The following is a 20,775-nucleotide window of genomic DNA, read 5'->3' on the forward strand; positions in this document are numbered from 1 at the left end:
TTACCACTGCTATTACAAGTTAGGCCTGTATTCATAATCGGGGCTAAAAATATATTTAAGATAAGATGTGCTTAAACTTATTTGAACTATATCAGAAACTTCAGCTGTTTAACCCTGAATAATGCCTCAGATAAGAATGAGGTTTTTACACTATTAAATGCATCTAAAGTGTCCTTTTATTTGCCTAAGTACATATATATATATATATATATATATATATATATATATATATATATATATATATATATATATAAAAATGTGAACAGCTTTTGTGTTTGGAGATGACCGACCCGCTGAGGACTCCCAGAACGAGGTTGAGAACAAAGAAGGAGCCAAAAATCACCAAGCTAACAAAATACACCCACGGCAGCTCAAACCCAATGGCATCGTTCATCTGTGCACAGACACAACAGAAAGAGAGAAAACACAATGAAAAGTGAGCACCTCTTATGTTTTTGGACAGGCTGGTAAACATGACACCACAATGCATTTTACCCAGTACAGCACGTCAGTCCATCCCTCCATGGTGATGCACTGGAACACGGTCAACATGGCGAAGAAGAAGTTGTCGAAATTTGTGATTCCTCCATTGGGACCAGCCCACCTTCCCCGACACTCTGAGCCATTTATGATGCACTGACGGCCATGACCAGCAAACGCACACGGCACCGGGTCATCCTCCACATAATTATCTGAGGAATATTCCATTTAAATTCAGTTTTATTTTTATATCCCCAAATCACAAGAACAGTCACCTCAAGGCGATTTGTATTTAAGGTAAAGACCCTACAAGAGCAGAGAGAAAGCCCCAAAATCTAATCGACCCCTTCTGAGAAACCACTTGGCAACAGTGAGAAGAAGAACTAAGTTTTAACAGGAAGAACGTTTTAGCTTCTACAGTCATCAAAAAATAAGCAGGATCTGTGTGAATGTGTCCTGCATTGTGTGTTCGATCATACCGGTTCCTATATAGTAGCAGGTCCTGTGCATGCGTCCGATGAAGAGCTCCAGACCGATGATGGCATAGATGATGATGACGAAGAGAACCAGCAGAGCAATGTGAAGCAAAGGAACCATCGCCTTCATGATGGAGTTCAACACAATCTGCAGACCTGACAGACACACACAGCTGAACATGTGGACAACCATTGACCATGCACACAGTGAGTCCACGCCAAAGTCTAGGAAACTTACTGGGGACTCCAGAAACCAGTCTGAGGGGCCGCAGGACTCTGAAGGCTCTTAGAGCTTTGACATCCAGACCTCCAGGTTTCCCAGGCATGTGATGGGTTGTTGCTTGCTCGCCACTTGACTTATGAGTCATTGTCTCCAGGACAACACTGAACAAGCTGTGCGGAAAACATCAGAAGAAGAAAAGGAACATCAACCTTTATGATCTAGCTCATTGAAATGTGGGCTTCAGTTGATCTCAGTTAGACCAACATCTGAGTTTGACCAGTATACCTTGAACATCACACAAGTGTTGTTTCCAGCAGCTGCAGAAAACAATGATGTCATTCATATGTGTGTGTATGTATATATATATATATATATATATATATATATATATATATATATATATATATATATATATATATATATATATATATATATATATATATATATATATATATATATATATATATATATATATATATATATATATATATATATATATATATATATATATAGCTGCGTCTACGCTGGATAGCGTAGTGGTTAGACTACACGCCTTTGGAACAGAGGATTGCAAGTTCGATTCCTGCCTGGGGCGTCTGTATCCAGTAAGGGTCCTAAGGCTAGACCCCCTATGCTAAGCAAGCCTACCGCAGACATGAGCGAGACAGATAAATATGAAGGCATGCCGGCTCGGACGTCGCCCAGATCAACAAGGTCCGCGTCAGGTGTTGAGGAACCAGGGCACCCTGACGAAAAGTGGGCTACTGGAACAAGAAGGCATCGGTGGGCAAGGGACGAAAACAGGGCGTTGTTGGAATGCTACTACGCAAGTAACCCCGGCGGAAGGGGCTACATGAATAGGATGAGGGACCTATGGATTCTTCGATACCCAACATCCACAATGACGGCGAATGCCCCCAAGGGTGGTGGAGAATGACCGAGCTAAGATCCTGTGGGACTTCCAGATACAGACGGACAAAATGGTGGTGGCTAACCAACCGGACATAGTGGTGGTAGACAAACAGAAGAAGACGGCCGTAGTGATCGATGTAGCGGTTCCGAATGACAGCAACATCAGAAAGAAGGAACACGAGAAGCTGGAGAAATACCAAGGGCTCAGAGAAGAGCTCGAGAGGATGTGGAGGGTGAAGGTAACGGTGGTCCCCGTGGTAATCGGAGCACTAGGTGCGGTGACTCCCAAGCTAGGCGAGTGGCTCCAGCAGATCCCGGGAAAAACATCGGAGATCTCTGTCCAGAAGAGCGCAGTCCTGGGAACAGCTAAGATACTGCGCAGGACCCTCAAGCTCCCAAGCCTCTGGTAGAGGACCCGAGCTTGAAGGATAAACCGCCCGCAGGGGCGTGCTGGGTGTATATATATATATATATATATATATATATATATATATATATATATATATATATTGAATGGTGATATATATATATATATAAAACAACCAGATGACACCATTCAACTCCCCCAGAGCTCGTCCCATCAGCCTTTTGAACATTGCAGGTCTATCTTTCAGGCCAAATAGCATAACCTTAAATTGAAAGAGGTCCAGATAAAGGGAGTTATCGTGCTCACCTCAGGGTTCATTTTCACCTGTAACCTCTATAGACAAGACAGCAGCAGCACTATCCTGTAGTTCTCGTATTGCCTAAATACGTGCAGTCCATCAAACGTCTGTCACAGAAGCTGATCAGGTGGCAGGAAGTTAGGTGGACGTTCACCTTTTTCCAGCAGAGAGAAGCCTCAGACTGGGTGAACCATGACCCATTAATCATCATGTGATAAACAATTGCAGACATACTGTACGGACAAAGATTATTTCTGAAACTGTGCGATTAAACTCCACTGGAAGGACTGAAAATGCTTAAGTTTGGATCCAACCTTCAGTCCAGGAGGTGGGGAGTGCCATCCTGCTGCTTCACACACGGCTGCAAAACACCACCTGTGCCTGTTGGAGGCCCAGTCTGATAAAGCCACTCCATCTACGGTCCCTCAAGCTGGAGGGAAGAGAGACTCTGCAGTTTGTGATTCTGCATTAAAATGATCACAAACTGGAACAGGAGGAAACCCCAAATAAGAATGTCTGACCACACAAACAGATTAGATCAAGATGTCGCTTATTTCCTACTGAGGCAGATTAATTACTTCCTGAGTAAACAGAGTAAAAAAAATATTAAAGCTATGAACCTGCGATAACCCCCCTTAACCTCCCCTGGGATCCTTCAACACATTTAGACTCGCTGAAATCCACGATCTTTCTACAGCTATCAATAAAACATCCAATGAAAACTGCCTTTAAAGTAAATCCAGCTTCAGAGACAGAACACAAATCAAACACTGAACTCCTACAAGAACTCCTGAGTGTCCCACATATAGCATCCTGACTGTAAAGTGGAACATAGCTTCCTCAGGCTGTGTTACCATGACAACAGGGTTTATCATCATCATCATCACCATTATCAGCCTGAGGACATCCAGTCGCATCAGCGTCCTGCAACAAGGACACGAAATAACAAAGAGAACCAAGGTTAGGACCTGCAGGACTGAGTGTGATCTCAGTCAGCGACTGATCGGAGGAAATGACTCAGAGCTGCTGCCAACCTGTTAAACTACTGGGCTGTATTTACCATATGTAATAATAACTATTCAAAAATCAGTAATCTAAGTCAGCCATTTCTTTTGGCTTGTAGAAAGGCAGAATATATGCTGCAGATTTTACAGATACTGCACAATAAAATTTGATTCAACATGATGCAACACAGCAAAATTTGCAGCAAATCTTCCATCTTTCTACCCATCCTCTATCATAGTGTGAGAGGTGTGGCACCCTGGATGATACCCACAAAGCAGGGCCCGTGCATCTGGTGGATTCAAACCCAGGACCCTCAGCTCTGGGCAAAATCATCAGCAACTAAAATGACAACACATCACTCAGATGTCTAAGAAGAACCATCTCTGCAGCTCTGGAGTACCAGAGGTTCAGGGTTAAACAGCGTGTTCCTGCAACGCATCAGGCTGCTTAGGTTTCCTGGATGAGTTCAGTCCACTGTGTAGAAATCAGAGGTCAAAAGACAGAACCTGCAAACTGAGTGAAACTATGACATCACCGCTGGGCCTGAGCCTGATTTACTGAAAGTCTTCTGCAGTCAGATCAGATCTACTGCTGCAACATGCAGAGAGCAACAAAGAAAAGGATCCCAGAACACGGGGAACCAACAGATCCTAAAAGCCTACGGTGAGAACCATCTTTTGATTTGCTTACCCAACTATGACGATGACAAAGTCGAGCAAGTTCCAGCCGTTGCGGATGTAGGAGCTGGGGTGCATCACCAGACCGTAGGCCAGGATCTTTAGGAAGGTCTCCACGGTGAAGATGATGAGGAAGACATACTCCACTTGTTCCTGAAACACATAATATGTTCCATGTCTGTGTGCGTAACCCGGTAAACGTGGACGTGGTGAATTTGTGAGTATTTCGGAGAATTACCAATCTGTCCTCATCTCTGACACACACACACACACACACACACACACACACACACACACACACACACACACACACACACACTGGTCTTCCTACACTTATGAGGATCATTATCAAATGGAGGCATTATCGTTCAAATTGTTCGATATAAGCTCAAGTCCTACCTGACCTTCAGCCCAAAACTTAAAATCTTAACCCACCAACAGTCACAAAAAAAGCTACTTTCAGCTGGTCCCTTATTCACACGACATCGCCACAGTGGGCAGATCCACGTGTTTGATGTGGCAGATGTTTTAAACCCCTCCTCACGCAACCCCAAAGGATTTATTTCTCCACCAGCGGATGTGTAAACCACTACACTCTTGAGCCTCCGACAGCCACAATATCACACAAATGACCTTCACTTTAAGACCTGTCCTCACAAAGAAACACAAACACACTTATGTACAGGGCTCATTTTTTTTCTGCTGGCAGTTATCAACTCTAAATCTCTCTTAAACACACACAAAATGTTTTCATTTCAAATACATGTTTGACTGTATTACTTCCTCATTATTTACTTTGTAGCGACAGGCGAGAGGAAGCATTTTCATGCTTCACTAGTTGTAGACAGTATCTGTGACACAGTATAAATAACCCAGTTTTTATGACAAAAATAATAACAAATCCACATCTAGGTTCTGAAAGCATTTAACAAATGCGTTCAAATATCATCAGTAAGTTTGAGTTGTTAGCAAACCAACCCAGTACCGCAGCAAAGCGTGCAATAGACACGGGACACCACTGAGTCCATTTCATGCTTTGCCTCTCCAAAACATGAAATGAATGCAGAAATTGCATTACCAGCAGGGGGAGATAATATATTTAAAGCCACAAAGTTGGTAGTGAGCAAAAAACGTATGAAGTATATTCCAGGGTCCTTAATTGCAGGAAACGATTAAGCTGAGGCACCTAAAACATATATAGATGTAAATTGTTAATAATGCTGTTTAAAGGGTTTCCCGCGGTTTTCCCTTTCATGCTGCTTGTGTAAATCTGTGGAGACGCTTTGCTTCTCCAAAACGGTGGACCGGTGTCTATTACATGCTCTGTTGTGATATTAGGTTGAGCCTATTTCCACTTTCAGAAGCTACAAAACTATAATAAATAATAACAATGTTGTAGCTGAACAGCTAAGCAACAAACTGAAAATAAAAAGCAGCAGAGTGCTGTTGCAGATTCAGCCAGTAATCCTCTGCAGGTTTATCTCTACCACAGACCACTGAACATTAAACTCTGTTTCCACAGTGGATCCATAAATATCAGCCTGAGCTCCTTTCACGCCGCTTGGCTAAACATGTAGTTACTGTGATTTGTGTTTGTCGAAATAGGCAGAGATGTCACTTCAGCACAAAGTGGCTGCCTGAACAGCGAGTACAGTTCAACTGTAAGTGAAGATCGAGAGATGCAGACATAAAGAGGAGAGTGAGGAGAAGCCGAACCATCAGAGCAGAAACTCCTCAGATCTGATCACAAACCTGTCAGTCATCTACTGCATCAGCATCCATGACCTATGACTTCTACCACAGGAGCAACACACAAAGTGGAGCTGAATCTGCAATCAGTGCACAAACCACGGAGCAACTTCTGGGGCAAAAACACACTCAACACAAAAAAAGTAGAGTCAGTATTTACGAAAGAGCACAGTGACAGTACTGCGTGAAAGGAAACCCAGAGACTTTTTTTTCTACTGACACTGTTGCATGTGTATTTCTGGGCGTAGGTCCTGTCTCAAAGTGCAAAATATAGGGAGGAGAAATAAATAATGAAAACTAATTTAATAATATTTGCAACACACAATTTATTGCAAATTTCTCATTAAAAAAAACACAAATTTTTTGCTTAATCACAACAACAACAACAACAATAATAATAATAATAATAATAATAATAATAACAATAATAATGATGATGATAGATTGACTCTGCCTGTGTTTAGAAAACAGTGCAACTTTTGTAAATCACCAATGAACCTAATAACTGAGCACTGTTCGTGTATTGCGCTTGCACGCTGTTTTCCCCGTGTATTAAATCAAATGCCAAAAACTGAAGTTCTTCTAATGGCCACTTGAGGCTGTCTCTAAAAGTCAGTCCATGTCCGTAGTCTCCGAATTCAGCCATGGAAAGAAATACGTTTAGAACCTGCAACAAAAATACCTCTAAAGCGAACGACCAAGCAAACACATAACAAACATATAGCAGGTGTTTTTGAAACTCATCTGTTTGGATTTTCTGACAGGTGTGTAGATATAAGCAACTTTAGTATCTTATATCTGCTAAACTGGACCTCTGAACTGTGTTTATGAAAAAACCCCTGCATGTACTTGTGTCATATGCAGCTCATCCAAGTAGTTTTATTTCAGTTTTGGTGAAAAGTGTTATCATTGGAAGGTTATGTATTTCTGTGCATTGCACCCATATAGTTTATGGATGCTGCTTCTATCCAAGCTTGCGTGATTGGTTGATTGCTTAGCAGTCCTCCCTGTAGTCCAAATATGGTAAATCCTTCTTTGGAGCTTAGATTTAGCATGTCATGCATTTCACTTTCATTCCCACCACAGAGACTGACCGAGGAGAACTTAGCTTAGCTTAGCATGAAGACTAGAACCAGAGGGAAAGCACAGTACAGCTCCAGGAAACTAATAAATATCACCAAGTCCAAACTTCCATGTTTCTGTTTGATGTGAGACTACAAGGTCTCTATGGTTGATCATGACATGAGAAATTTTAACTACCTGAGTCCAGTGTGTTTGTGACTGTGTGTCTTATCTCACCAGATCATGGTTGGTGGAGTTGGAGTCATCCTCAGGAAATGGTTTGGAAACTCCCAGGGCGACACAGTTTGCAAAGATGGCCAACAGGATGAAGATGTCAAATGGCCTGAGTTACATTCAGGAAACAACTAAAAACAAGCTTTGTTTTTGACACGAGGACTCAATTTTAACCACTCCATGACATTTTCGCAGACCTATAAATCGTGTAACATCATCGGCATTACATGAGATTTTCTCCTGTCACCTGCTGGCTCTGGAGATATATTAAGGAGGACCTGTTCTGCAGATGTCCAGCTCTATATTTCAATTCTAGGACTCTAACAAAGTACTTTTGGATGAGTATAATTATATATTAGCCCTTTATGCAGCCCAATTATACCCCGAAATTCTGTGCAGTTAAAATAATCTATTAATATATATATTTTGTTTGTGTCATTGATTATAAACTGACACTCGACAATAATCTATCCAATAAAAGAAAAAAGAAAAAAGAACATTTAAGCAGCATTATAAGTATATGGCAGAAAATAACATTTAAAAAAGCAATAAAGTCATTTTTAACCTGGGACTAATTAACCTCTCCTTACGGTCACAGTAAAGGATACTTCCACTCAACAATATGGAGCGCAGCCCGTCTGATTGGGTTGTTGAGTTTCAGACAATATAATGCCCGGGGAGCACGCTGGACCTGATTAGTGCCCTGCACCTGAGGAGGAAGTGACATCAAGCATGTCATCAATAGCATCATCAACATTGGTAACTCTTTTATTGTCTTTTATTTTGCCTTTCCAAAAAGGGTTCAGGTCAGCAGCTCCATATTATAACTGAAAACCTGCCGTCAGACCTTCCACCTGCGTGTTTAGCGTGTTTTCTCACCTGTTTCTTAGCGTGTTGTCCTCTTTTTCTCTGCGTTCCTGTTGAACTTGTGGTCGAGTGAAGCGTGTCTGTTCTTGTCATCCTCACACCTCCTTCGTCCTCTCCATCCAGCTCTTGATCCCACTCCGCATTACTCTCCTCACCTCCTCCTTCTTCTCTGTCCCCTCTTCCATCCACCTCTCCTCCCTCCTCCTCTTCCTCACCTTCGCCCCCTCCTTCCTCCCCATCCACAGCTTTGGCGTAGCCATTACGACCAGAACCTGGAAACGCAAGAAATGCACAGAAAAATGTCAAAACCTACAAGACTTTTCCAGTTTTAGCCTATCCATCGATAAATCCGTCAATAACCCATCCATCCATTTTCTTCCATATATCCTGGCTGGATCACAGGGGCAGCAGCCCAAGCAGAGAGGTCCAGACCTCCCTCTCCCAGGTCACCTCCTCTAGCTTATCCAGGGGAACACCGAGGCGTTCCCAGACTGACAGATATGAGAGCGATATTGATATAAACTCCTTCAGTTAGGACATGCCTTGAACAACTCACTCAGGAGGCACTCAGGAGGTGCCCTAAACAGATGCTCGAACCAGCTCAACTGCCTTCTTTTGACAAGGAGTAGCGCCTCTACTCTGAGCCCCTCTCAAATGACTGAACTCCTCACCCTATCTCTAAGACCCAACCATTTTTCGATCAGCGATGTTCAGTCACTGCCCAGAGCTCGTGCCCACAGGTGAGAGGAAGATGAAGATCGACTGGTAAATTCAGAGCTTTGCTTGTGTGCTCAGCTCTCTCTTCACCACGACAGACCTTTGTAGCTTCCGCATCACGGCAGACGCTGACTGCATATTTTTTATCCAGTGTATTTGGATAACATTGTCTCTCAGCCTCACATAAAACTGCAGAAGAAGAACCAGAATCTAGTATTTGCTGCTGATCTTCATGTCATAATAATATCCACTTGTTACGTCTGTTATCATTAGCCATTTCCAGGTCCAACTACTCTTTCAGTTCTCAAAATCAAGCAGGCACTGAGGCACAAAAAAAAGACTTTTAATTTAGTTCAATTTAGTTATTTTTATATAGCTCCAAATCACAACAACACCTCAGACAAAAGAACCCAAGAACAAAACTCCCAAACACAAGTTAAGTTAAGTGTAACATAGTGTTTGCTGTGGAGTGCAGCGAAAAGTTCTCAGAGCTTTACATCGAAGAAATCAAACAGCCTCTCCATAATATAATAACATATACATAATATAGGCATAATATACAAGAACCAACTCGACAGGAAAAGACTCAGCTGCACATCTGCACCTAAAGGTCAAAGGTCCCCCTTTCGTGGATTCCAGTGTTTACATTTTTGACAGAGAAGACAGATGGTTTGAAAGAGGAGTTAGGTCGGGCCTTTGGATGTGTCATATGTATGTGTATTTAACTCCAGGTGTTTGTGGCCATGAACCAGTCTGTCTGTAACACACGTGTGATTTTTCCTTTTCTTCTGACCTCGCTACAAGGTCAAAGAGGAGAGAAGCGTGACACGGAGAAAAGAAATTAGGTAAAATGAACCGTGAGGAAGAGAAGGAGAGAGATGTGATAGAATCCAGAGGAGGTGAAAAAAAGAAATTATAGTGAACAGCTGCGACCTAGATCTGTGTGTGTGTGTGTGTGTGTGTGTGTGTGTGTGTGTGTGATGTAGGCTGGGATTGATGTGTTGGTACCTGAACACACACGCACACACAGACGTGTTTGTCTTAATATACCTAAGAGGACCTCAACACTGAACCCTGAAACCAAGTCAAACCCTGAAGCAGACGTAAATGTCCTCAAAGGGTAGGAACATCCACAGGTCCTCACAATGATAGCAAAACAAGGACACACACACACAGATCTACCTCTCTCCATTTAGTCCTTTCCTAGAGTTCCTGTATTTCCCAGTAGAGTGGGACTGATGGATGCCTTCATGGTCAGTGGGAAAAAACGCCCTCACACGTATTAAGCATCAAACAGTTTATTTGTGCAGCGTTGTCTAAACATGTTTCTTATATTTTGTGGGTGAAGATGAATATTTGTGTTATTATTGTAATTTGTTATTATGGTTTTGTAGAATATAGTATAATAATATATTATTATTTGTTGTTTGTTTTTATAGAGCCTGTGTGGTGGAAAACCTCTATACAAAAGAAAAAAATATATACTAATCTCAGTCCCAATTTTATTATTTTCTCATAAGGCTTACTTTAATCTGTATACTGTAAGTATATATCACAGAGATATTATTTATATTGACTGTGAAAGGACATATTGACAGTGCTCACCAGACAAAGAAAGGCTGTCCAGTGTGGTTGGAGTGGTAGAGAGGACAAAAGGGACACATTTACAAAAATTGCTGATCAAAAGCAAATTTAAAACAAAGTCAAAACAAGCAAAAACCAACGTTAGACCAATGCTTACTGGGCAGCTGGGTAGCAAACAACCATAGCACAACCAAGAACATCTAGAACCATCAATTAACCGGTGTTGAGAATTTCATGCAAAAATAATACGACTCAGTTTCCCAACACAAACAGTTTTTCAAAACAATACGTTTCTCAACTCAGCTTTTATTCCTGTTAATAAACTTAAAAAAATAACTATAAAACAGAAGGTCTGTTTATTTATGAGCCCCCTGAGGTCTAAGTCATTATATGCGCCAACTCTAACACTAGTCCTATTATGCACTTCAAGACAGCAGCACCAGCTATTGCTATCAAGTGATGCTTTGCAATATCAAACTAAAACAAATACCTGAATCCCAAATATCTACTGATATGATCTGAAATACAACACTAAATATGAATCTGAATGTTGTTGTTTTTGTTTGTATTATTGTACATAGTTTAACAGAGTCATTATCTAATTATAAAATATCTGAAAAGCTCATTAAATGCCAGCTTAGTAACATGGTAAAGGAAACCTGGAAAGTGTTCCTGATATGAAATGTGCACTGAAGAAAGGAGAATTATGGTCCTCATCAGAGTTAAAGAGGATGTTAGGTGTAAGACGGGTCTATTTTATGATGGACAGATAATTTCTGTACGAGTCCTTTGATTTCATTAACAGGTGATGCCATCCTGGTTGCAATACTGTAAAGAAGCATTTCTGCTGTACACATTTTAAAGCAGAATCGTGGTTTACTTCGTATTATTACACTTTGCTTTTGTTTTTATTTTGCAAGAGTTCAGAAAAGTCCTGTTAAGCATTTTCGCTGTAGAGAACTTTGATTCCTATAGCAGATCTGCGTAGTTACTAGAAAAACTTCTCACCGATGCATTTGGTCATATTCTGCTCTGAGCTGCATCAACGTATGATGACAAGTTTTTATGTTTTAGGAAAATAAAAGGACTCAATTGAAGAGCTGGTGAAGCTGCTTCACCCGCAGGACAACAAGAACCATCCAATTATCCCCGAATTATCCCGAGTCAGCTTGCATCATCGAGAGGACAGTGAGTGTGTGTTCAGGTACTTGTGTCTTTGTGGGGACCAATCCGATTTTACTTATATTTGTGAGGACGCTGTAGCCAGTCCTTACTTTTAGACAGATGTTAAAAGGTTGAGTGTTCAGACCTGGTTTTATAGTAAAGACCTCACATAGTACAAAACATTTTTTTTAAAGTTAAATGGATCTTTTGGCAACGGATGATGTGAATTTATTGAAATTCTGGACATTTTTTACATACATTTTCTAAAGTAAATTCATAGAGAAGATGAGAATCGTTCTTAAAAAACTGAACGAGTTTCAGGTTGGCATTATTTTAATGATGGTCTTCGCAAACATGTGTGAGTGTGTGTGGTGTAGTGGTACATTCCATGGCTCGCACAGAACTCTCCATCCGCCTTGTTAACTTTCTACTTTTCACTGCCCATTCTCAGTGTGTGTGTGTGTGTTAGTGTGTGTCACGCTACCCTCCAGCCTGGTCCAGCTGGAAGGTCATCAGTTCAGTTAGTGAATGTTGGAGCAGTTTTTTCTTCTTCACTGCTCACAAACACAGTTCTGCAGCAGCAGCCATGCTCAGTTCTCTAGTCAGTCCAGTGAATATTATAATGTTTATTATCTGATAAATCATCCAAGTGCTCAGATCTCCTCCTACAAAACACAAGCTTAACTGTGTTAATTGTGAAAGTAGATTCATTCTTGTTTAATTTCCTTAGAAATTATGCTAAAATGTTTCAAAATAAGCAACATCAACAAAGCTGAGATAGGAGCTATTTATCTTAAATAAAATAAAAGTTATAGAAGAGATATTTTGTTCAGTTTTTACAAATGCTCCTGTGTACTCCTGTTAGCAACATTAAAGCAAAGACTTCACTTAGTTATTTTAAAACACACTGCTGTTGAGATTAAAAAAATAATAATAATGAATTTAGTTAATTTCATGCATTTGATTTACCATGACCATAGTAACCTTTACTCTGTTAGTCTTTCTGGGCTTTTTGTTCTATAATATATACACTATACTTTCTACTATATGAATGAGGAATGGAAAAAAATGACAGCAAGTCTGAATGCTATTGTTGCGATTAAATTGCAGAGCTTGAAAAGCTTTTTGGATCCTTTTTGATGGAACTGATTTCAGGGCGTTACAGACTTTTAAGGACTTACAGATTTGTTGCGAATAACTTTTTTTAAATAAAGCCCTGAGGGTGAGATATTAAAACATGGATTTCTCAGCCTTCAGAAGAAAAAAAAAAAAGAGTGACATCTGAGAAATCAGACAAGGGTGGATGTGAAAAGATAGCACCCTTCAGGTCAACATCAAGGAGCCATCAGTAACAAATCAGCTGAACTAAAACAACTGAAAGACTCCTGTCAGTGTCTCAGAGTCCAGCTGGATCAGGATGGACCAGCCTACTCGCCTTAAAGGTTACTTGGGGGTTTAAGTCGTGTTAAAATTAACTTTCTTTCATGCGCTCAGAACAAAAGGAGGGATTAACTCTACTGCCACAGCAACAGATGAAGTTATATGGGAAATGCTAATTTCCATGACGACGTTATCAGAAAGTCCGTGAAGAGCATCTTAATTCAGTGAGCAGAGAGCAGAAAGTCTGATCCTCCTATATCAGGATCAGGAGGATTAAACTGAGTCCCTCTTAAAAAGATGGAAGCCACAACCTCCAGTAATTTCATCCCACCTGAGCTCTGAGGTCAGACCTGACAGAGATCTGAGGTTCTGTAGCATCCCTCCATCTGCAGATATAATGGTTTTCATTGTGCAGGAACGCCTACGTCAGTCCGGACTGCACACTTTATGAAGAAAGTAATGAAGAATTTTACAGTTCCCACCTGTTTTCATAACTGTTTACACTGAAAACATCATTAATGGAGTAAAAAACAGATCCAGAGCAGGTGGAGAGTTCAGTAACCATATCCATTCATGCAGAGCTCATGGTTAATTCTTGAAGAACCAAGCTCAGCCAGCAATCGTGACAGCTCAGCTGACCTCAACACCAGCCCACATCAGCTATGCTGGTAACCTTCTGTGCCCTGGGCTACAAAGTAAGCTCAACATAGCCAGGATATCATTCAATTATCTGGTTTCACTTACCCTAAATCAGCCATAAGGCTAAGGGTTAAAACTGATGGCGGTGCTGGTATGGTGAAAACTGGCAGATGTTACAGTGAATGGCTGTCCTAATATTATATCTTAAAATGTGAGAGATTTGAAGGGGAACCAAGACAAAGTGGCTAAAATGAACTCAGAACTGAAATTGATATTTTTGCTCCAGGGGAAAAGATTTGGATCAGGGTGCTTGATCGTAGGGATTCATCTGATTGTTGGAGTGTTCTCTCTGCTATTGCCTATTATGGTCTTTACCTTTAGCACTTTGATGTGTTTAGTTGAATTGAAAAATTGAGGGTAAGAACACTGAATCACAGACAGTGTGTTGCACTTTTGGAGGAGGATGAGACTGATGCTGGTGACGTAGACCAGCGGTCCCCAACCTTTTTTGCGCCACGGACCAGTTTATGCCCGACAATATTTTCACGGACCGGCCTTTAAGGTGTCGCGGATAAATACAACAAAATAAAACTAGTACCGGTACCGAAAAAAAGAAAATTTATTCATAACACACGTAAAAAGACCCAGGAAAACCGAGTAAATGATAAAAACGATAACAGAATAACGCTGAAAACCGATAAAAACCCTGAAAACTATACATTTCACACCTGAGCCTCAACTCTCGCGGCCCGGTACCAAACGACTCACGGACCGGTACCGGTCCGAGGCCCGGGGGTTGGGGACCGCTGACATAGGCACACAGATAACAGGTGGCTCAGCCTGGGCAAAGTGCTAAAAATAGTCTGGGACCTGAAAGCAGAAAATCAAAAAATTTGTGAGAAGAAAGGAAGATCTTGAATTTGCTGTCTGGATTAATTAAAGGACTAAATAGCAAACTGCAACGCAAAGGCCTATTTACACATGGTAAATGGACTCCTTCTTATATAGCGCTTTGCTACTCTCCTGGAGCACTCACTGTGCTTTATACAACATGTCACGTTCACTTTCTTCATGGCTAACATTCACACACATTCATACTCCAGCGAATGCATTAGAGAACAGCTTGGGGTTAGTATGTTGCCCAAAGGAGACCTGGCATGCAGACATCCATGGATGGAACCAGTAACCTTCCAATCAGGAGATGACCCGTCTACCTCCTGAGCTGCAGCCACACTTTAACTCCAAAACATAGTCACACTCACACACCAGTGAAACAGTCGACAGTGAAAGAAACCACAACATCAGGTGACTGCCTAAGCTGGTACTCATCAATGTTATGAGGCCAGTAAGTTTTCAAAGCAATGTATGGACTTCAAAACAGCTGAGAGTGAAATGCACATCATTTCATTCCTTGCACTTGCAAAGAGGAAAATGCATCCAGTGGTGTTCACCTTGAACTCATTGACCTGCAGTCCGATTCACTGCTGGCAGAGCACTTCAAGCCAATATTTCTGCTGGATTTTTATTCTTCTTTCAGAAAGGACAATTTCTCTATATAAAGAGAGATGCTCAGAAGATGTTAGCTCTCTTTGCATCTACGTTCATTTGTGAATAAAAACAACTTTGAATCTCTTTGAATCTTTCCTCCATTTCAGGCTATTCGTACTACCTCTGACATATTCCATGTTGAATCCACTGTCAATAATGCCTCTTCTATTCATGCCACTGCTGTCCTTGTCTTTAGGATTTCTAGAACACCGCCATACATCAGAATATAAATTGCTGCAGATGATATAAAAACCTTATTTTGACTAAAGTGGTCCTTACAGAGACATAATTACAGTTCTTGCTATTTGCCAGGAGGTGAAGTAAGAACTCACCCTGCAGAGTCCTCATGTGCTACTTAAATGGGCACTCATATGGTAATGATATTACCTTTTTAAAACAACTTTAACATCTTTTTAATTGATCTAAAAGGTCCTCGAGGAGAACATCAGTCTCAGAAACACACGATATCGATCATTCCCATATGGAAAAGAAATAGTAAAAACTTACATGATTCACTCATGAAAGTGGCCACTTTCTCATTACTTTCATATATTGTTTTAGTAAGTATCCAAAACATACAAGTTTCATTATATAATTTTTCAAGGGATCTTATATCTGTTTTCACTCTTGTATGCTTTTCATACAAGTTTCACTCAAGACAGATACAAACTTTATAAGATTTATATATATCTTTTCCATATGGGTTGTTAACTGTCATGTGTCCTCAACCATTTAAACTTTATTGGAATATCCTATTGCAGACCTGAGTAACTTTACTGAGCATCCACTGATTGAAAATCTGTCAAAATAAAGATTTACTTTGACCCACTGCTATGTTTTTATGCTGCTTTACGTTTACCTGCAAAAACTAAATTATGTTTGTGAATAAATCAGCTCAAGCTCAAATGAGACTGTTTGTTACTGAGTGTTAATAATATGATGCCCCCGAGGAGAAAACATAAACAAGCAAAAGCCCAAACATTAAAGGAGACATGCTCCAAATGCAGGCAGCAGAAACAGACTCATACAAGCAGGAAACACATGCACAGAGAAACAGGTGCTGCTTTAGGATGTTAGATGTCCTCAGTTTGGATGAAGATGGGTGATTCCAAGTCACACATATGTGTGTTATTTTCTATATGGAGCATTATGTCACCAGGTTAGAGCTATTAGAGTCATCCTTCATGGTAACAGCGTAACTCCAGAGATGACCAGCTGATCAATGTTTACCTGAGGCTCTGACAACTCTTTAGGGCTCAATGTGGCACATATGCATATATAAAACTTCACAACATGACATGAAGCAGAGTCATCCTTTTTAAATTTCCATGTTTTGGATTTCAGGGCTACCATATCTGAGATCTGAGGCCTGCCTTGTTAAGAAGACTTGACCACTGTTAGCGTGTCCACACAGATGCACAACTGCATCATATCCAGAAACACAACATAAAGCACAACGATAAACACAATCCAACAGCTTTAGATGCTGCACGGCTGCATCCAAGCAGAACAGATCACTGTAATCCAGTAAAGCTGATCAGGCCACAGCGACGAGGTGGTCCTCTGCCTCCACGATTCACTGCACTTATAACAGTAACATCTACAGCTACACATTCACATACAATGCTCTTTGTGCAAGGAGGAACAGGATGAGCGCTGCCAGAACTACAAAAATAACCTCCAGGATAGCACTGGTGTAAACATTTCTGACCACACAATCATAAACAGACTTCATGAGGGTGGCCTGAGGGCCCAACATCCTTCAGTGGGCCTTGTGCTTGCTGCCCGGCACCGTGGAGCCCGATTGGCACTTGCCATAGAAGGCCACGGGCACAGTGCTTTTCACCCTATGCCGCAGTCTAGGACCAGTTTCTTCTCCACGAACCCCCCTCCCCCTCCTACCCCGAGTCACATGGCACATCTATGACATATTCTTTACACCTCAGTGGACAGCGCAGTTTCCCCAATGAGTGATGTTCCACACAGTAAGCAGAAAACACCCCTTTGAAGTTAAGCATTAAAAGCACTCTGTCTGGTTCCTGAGCCTGGATTACAAACCAGACACAGTAAAAAAAACACAAAGACCAGACCTTAAAGAGCTGCAGACCCACAGGTTGATTCTACTGCAAATCTGTTTTTTAGATCAGAGATCAAGTTCATCTCATTTCATCAGAGAGAAACTGTGAGGCTGAAAAAATGATTCAGTATATCTGGTTTTCTTTCATCATCACCTGACTGACAAACTCAGGTTCAGGCACCCAGAGCGACCAGAACTTGTGATGCAAACAACTTGCTGTTGAAGAATCAATAAAAGGAAATGAAATTAATTAAGCACACAGAGACTGAACATAAGCACATAAAGGCCACAGGTAAAAGCACGACAACTGTGAAATGACCACAAAAGATTAAAAAGTGGACAAACATTTAGCGTGAGGATCGTGTTCTCCAGAAAGTGAAGATATCAAAGCTCAAGATCTCCTCGTGCCTTCAACGTGACCTAAATGATCACAGCAGCTTCTAAATCTCTAAGGTGTGCACAGATGTGCTGTATGAAGCTGAAGTTAGTAGAAAAGAAACACAAAGATCACGTATTGGTTTGAATCTCTGTTCTACACTGCAGCATCACACACACACACACTCACACACAGGATTTACGGCTGTAGGGAAACAGGACATAATGATAGGAACCATTAGTTCAGGTGATGTGAAGGGAATCAGATGGTAAACTGGACCAGATGTTTCACGTCCCATATTTACTCTTGTGCTGTTTGTTCAAACTTTTTATTTCTATGTTATCAAATGTGCCCATTTAGAAGATTTAAAAATTCTATTCGTGAGTTTCTTTGGAGAGAAAATTTAGTTTTAGTTTCAGATCACTTCTGCATTTCCCATAACTCTGCGGGGAACAAATAAAAGCCAAATGAGCTGTAGTCGATTAATCACACAGCTGTGACCTTCATACAGAAAATACAGCTGTTCCAGTCTGGCTCCAGCTGAAACACAGAAATCTGAACTTTAACCAAGTGATCCACTGACAGGTTCACTGAGCGCTTACTTCGGTGGTTCTCCTCGTACATCTTCGCTGATGCTCAGCGCCACACACCGATGATCATCGTCAGTCGATCCGAGCTTTCATCAGTTTCCTGCCGGTTCCGTCATCAGCTGCTTTATTCCAAGTCACCAACAACTTATCCGCATTTCGCTGACAAATGCACCTGAAAATTAATCCACCTTTCTTCTGATGCAGCTAAATTTTCCGATTCATCGATCAATTAATTAATTAATCAACCTCCAAATGAAGTTAAAAAGTATGAAGAAAAAAGGATAAATCCAGACATGCAGCGATCGAGGAGGTGAATTCAGCTTCTTTTTAAGCTTCGCTTCACTAATCTGACTCTCTTCATCTATCTGCCCATCGCTCTCTCTCTCTGTCTGTCAGAGGTTCTCTACCTCTCTCTCCCTCCCTCTCTCTCCCAATTGGGGATTAAACAGAAAAAACATCGGTGTTAAAGGGGAGGGCAAATGGAGACGAATTAAAGGCGCAGAGACGGGAGCCTTTATCACAGAACTGATTAAAATGATAAATGTTCTGAGGAAGGTAAAAACCCAAGACCACAAATGTAATCCCTCTGTTTCCTTTTCTTTTCTGGGAGAAAGTATTAGTCATGAACTAAAATCACAGGTCAGTTTTTCAGATTATGTTCCTGCACAGAGTCAAAGAGGAGACGAATAAATACATTATTTATTTTTCTTTCTTTAAACGAAAATCCTGCAGTGGGGCGCAGGTGTGTGTTATTATTAACCCTTAACGTGGCTGTTTGTCCCTTTGGGTTCCAACAATAAAAGTTTATTTTTAGACCACAAGATCAAATTATTATTTCGTTATTATTTAATGGATCACTAAAAAGCTGGAAGCGATGTCTTTTTAACAAGCCTGTACCAGAAACGTTAAAAAAAATGCAATTTTAATTTCAGTTTCAGTGCAGCGTTATATCAGTGGTGTCCTCTAAAAAATGGAAATGGAAGATTTTGTGGAGGACATAGCCGACTGGCCATCGGCCACCAGGTGGGCAGTTTGTGCCGTACTTCAGCTAGAATGGAAAAAAAGACACAAAGGTGGATTTATTCTGTGTCTTTATGCTGTCAGCTGCCTCTTCTTCTCTCATTCAATCATGAAACTGATCAATGATCAGCTGATCCGCTTTTCTCTCTTGTTTATCGCCCACTTTGCGCCAGAAAGAGGAAACCAGCGGATGTCGCCTTAAACAACAGCAGCACGTTTAAGCTTGATCAGCTGTTGTTAGAATTTATTTAATATTAATTTCTAGTATCAGCTGATGTTTGCTGGAGCCACAGCTGTAAAGCTGCTGGTCATGATGTCAGTTTGGTTATCTGGTGAGAGGGAAACATGAAGATGAAACCAGGAGATGTCCTTACTGGATCATCAGAGCTGTGATGGAGAAACAGGTTTACCTTTTAGGTGACATGAATGAGTTGAAGGGAAGTTATGAACTGTTTCTGAGAGACAAATAACACCAGGATCCTTTTCTAAGTAGCTGACAGCTGGTAACTGTGCAGGGGCGGGTCTAGCAAAGTTTTGCCAGGGGGGCAGGTAGGGCATTAACAGGGAAAGGGGGGCACAAAGAAATACTTTTCTTTTTATTCTCATTTTAAAATGTCTCGCTTTTAATAAATAATTATCTGAATCTTACAACCAAAGTTTTTATCTGATGTAAAATGTATAGAAATCATACATATACCAGCAAGACTGTACATCACTGTCACAACAGCGTTTCTTTTCATTCAAAGTCTTTATGGTTTTTTCCTATAATACCTGCTGGGCCGGTCTCTAGTCAAAATGCCCGGGCTGATTTTTTGTCCCAGTCCAGCCCTGGTGGAGGACATCTACTCATCGGAAATATGCTTGGGCAGGATACTAACACAGAGTTTCTCAGAGTGTGAATGAGTAAAGCACTTAACCATAGGAGGAAGTGCTTGTATGAATGGGTGAATGTGGCAAGTTTTACTTGGGCTTTGAGCGCTCAGATATTTTAATTGTGAAAATCATTTTCACAATTAAAATGATCCAATTTCTCTAAAAGCTTAAAAGTGTAAAACATAAAAAGCCCAACATTTAACTAAAATTGCACAAATACAACATATCAAATGTTAAAAGGAGTATTTTTATTTTTAACATTAACATTTTGAATTTGATGCTAGCATAAAGTCTCTACAAAAAGAGAGGGCAGGGCTGCCAATAAAACACATGACCGAGCATCTTCCAAACCCTGAAACTTAATCAGGTTTAAGGTTTAAGGTTATAAAAACGGCAGAGAGGCTCTGTCACGGTTAAAGATGGGAAGAGGTTTAAAGCTCTATAGATTACTACGTGG

The 20,775-nt window shown here is 40.9% G+C and overlaps 1 protein-coding gene across 1 annotated transcript in view; it reads right to left on the bottom strand.

The window, feature by feature from the left end:
- cacna1fb (calcium channel, voltage-dependent, L type, alpha 1F subunit) overlaps positions 1-18,787 on the bottom strand; it is a 47,412-nt gene extending 28,625 nt beyond the window's left edge. The window contains exons 1-9 of the mRNA XM_085260367.1: positions 18,438-18,787; positions 8,363-8,622; positions 8,092-8,192; positions 7,487-7,592; positions 4,452-4,591; positions 1,195-1,349; positions 960-1,112; positions 496-692; positions 291-394 (exon numbers count right to left, since the gene is read on the bottom strand). Coding sequence (XP_085116493.1) covers positions 291-394; positions 496-692; positions 960-1,112; positions 1,195-1,349; positions 4,452-4,591; positions 7,487-7,592; positions 8,092-8,192; positions 8,363-8,622; positions 18,438-18,459 — 1,238 coding nt within the window. The 5' untranslated portion in view covers positions 18,460-18,787. The remainder of the gene's footprint in view (positions 1-290; positions 395-495; positions 693-959; positions 1,113-1,194; positions 1,350-4,451; positions 4,592-7,486; positions 7,593-8,091; positions 8,193-8,362; positions 8,623-18,437) is intronic.
- Between the last annotated feature and the right edge of the window lie 1,988 nt (positions 18,788-20,775).

The sequence above is a fragment of the Mchenga conophoros genome, linkage group LG20 (genome assembly GCF_057382185.1).
Source record: "Mchenga conophoros isolate Kocher_MC1m ecotype Shallow Benthic linkage group LG20, M_conophoros_male_GT1.1, whole genome shotgun sequence".
NCBI lineage: Eukaryota > Metazoa > Chordata > Actinopteri > Cichliformes > Cichlidae > Mchenga > Mchenga conophoros.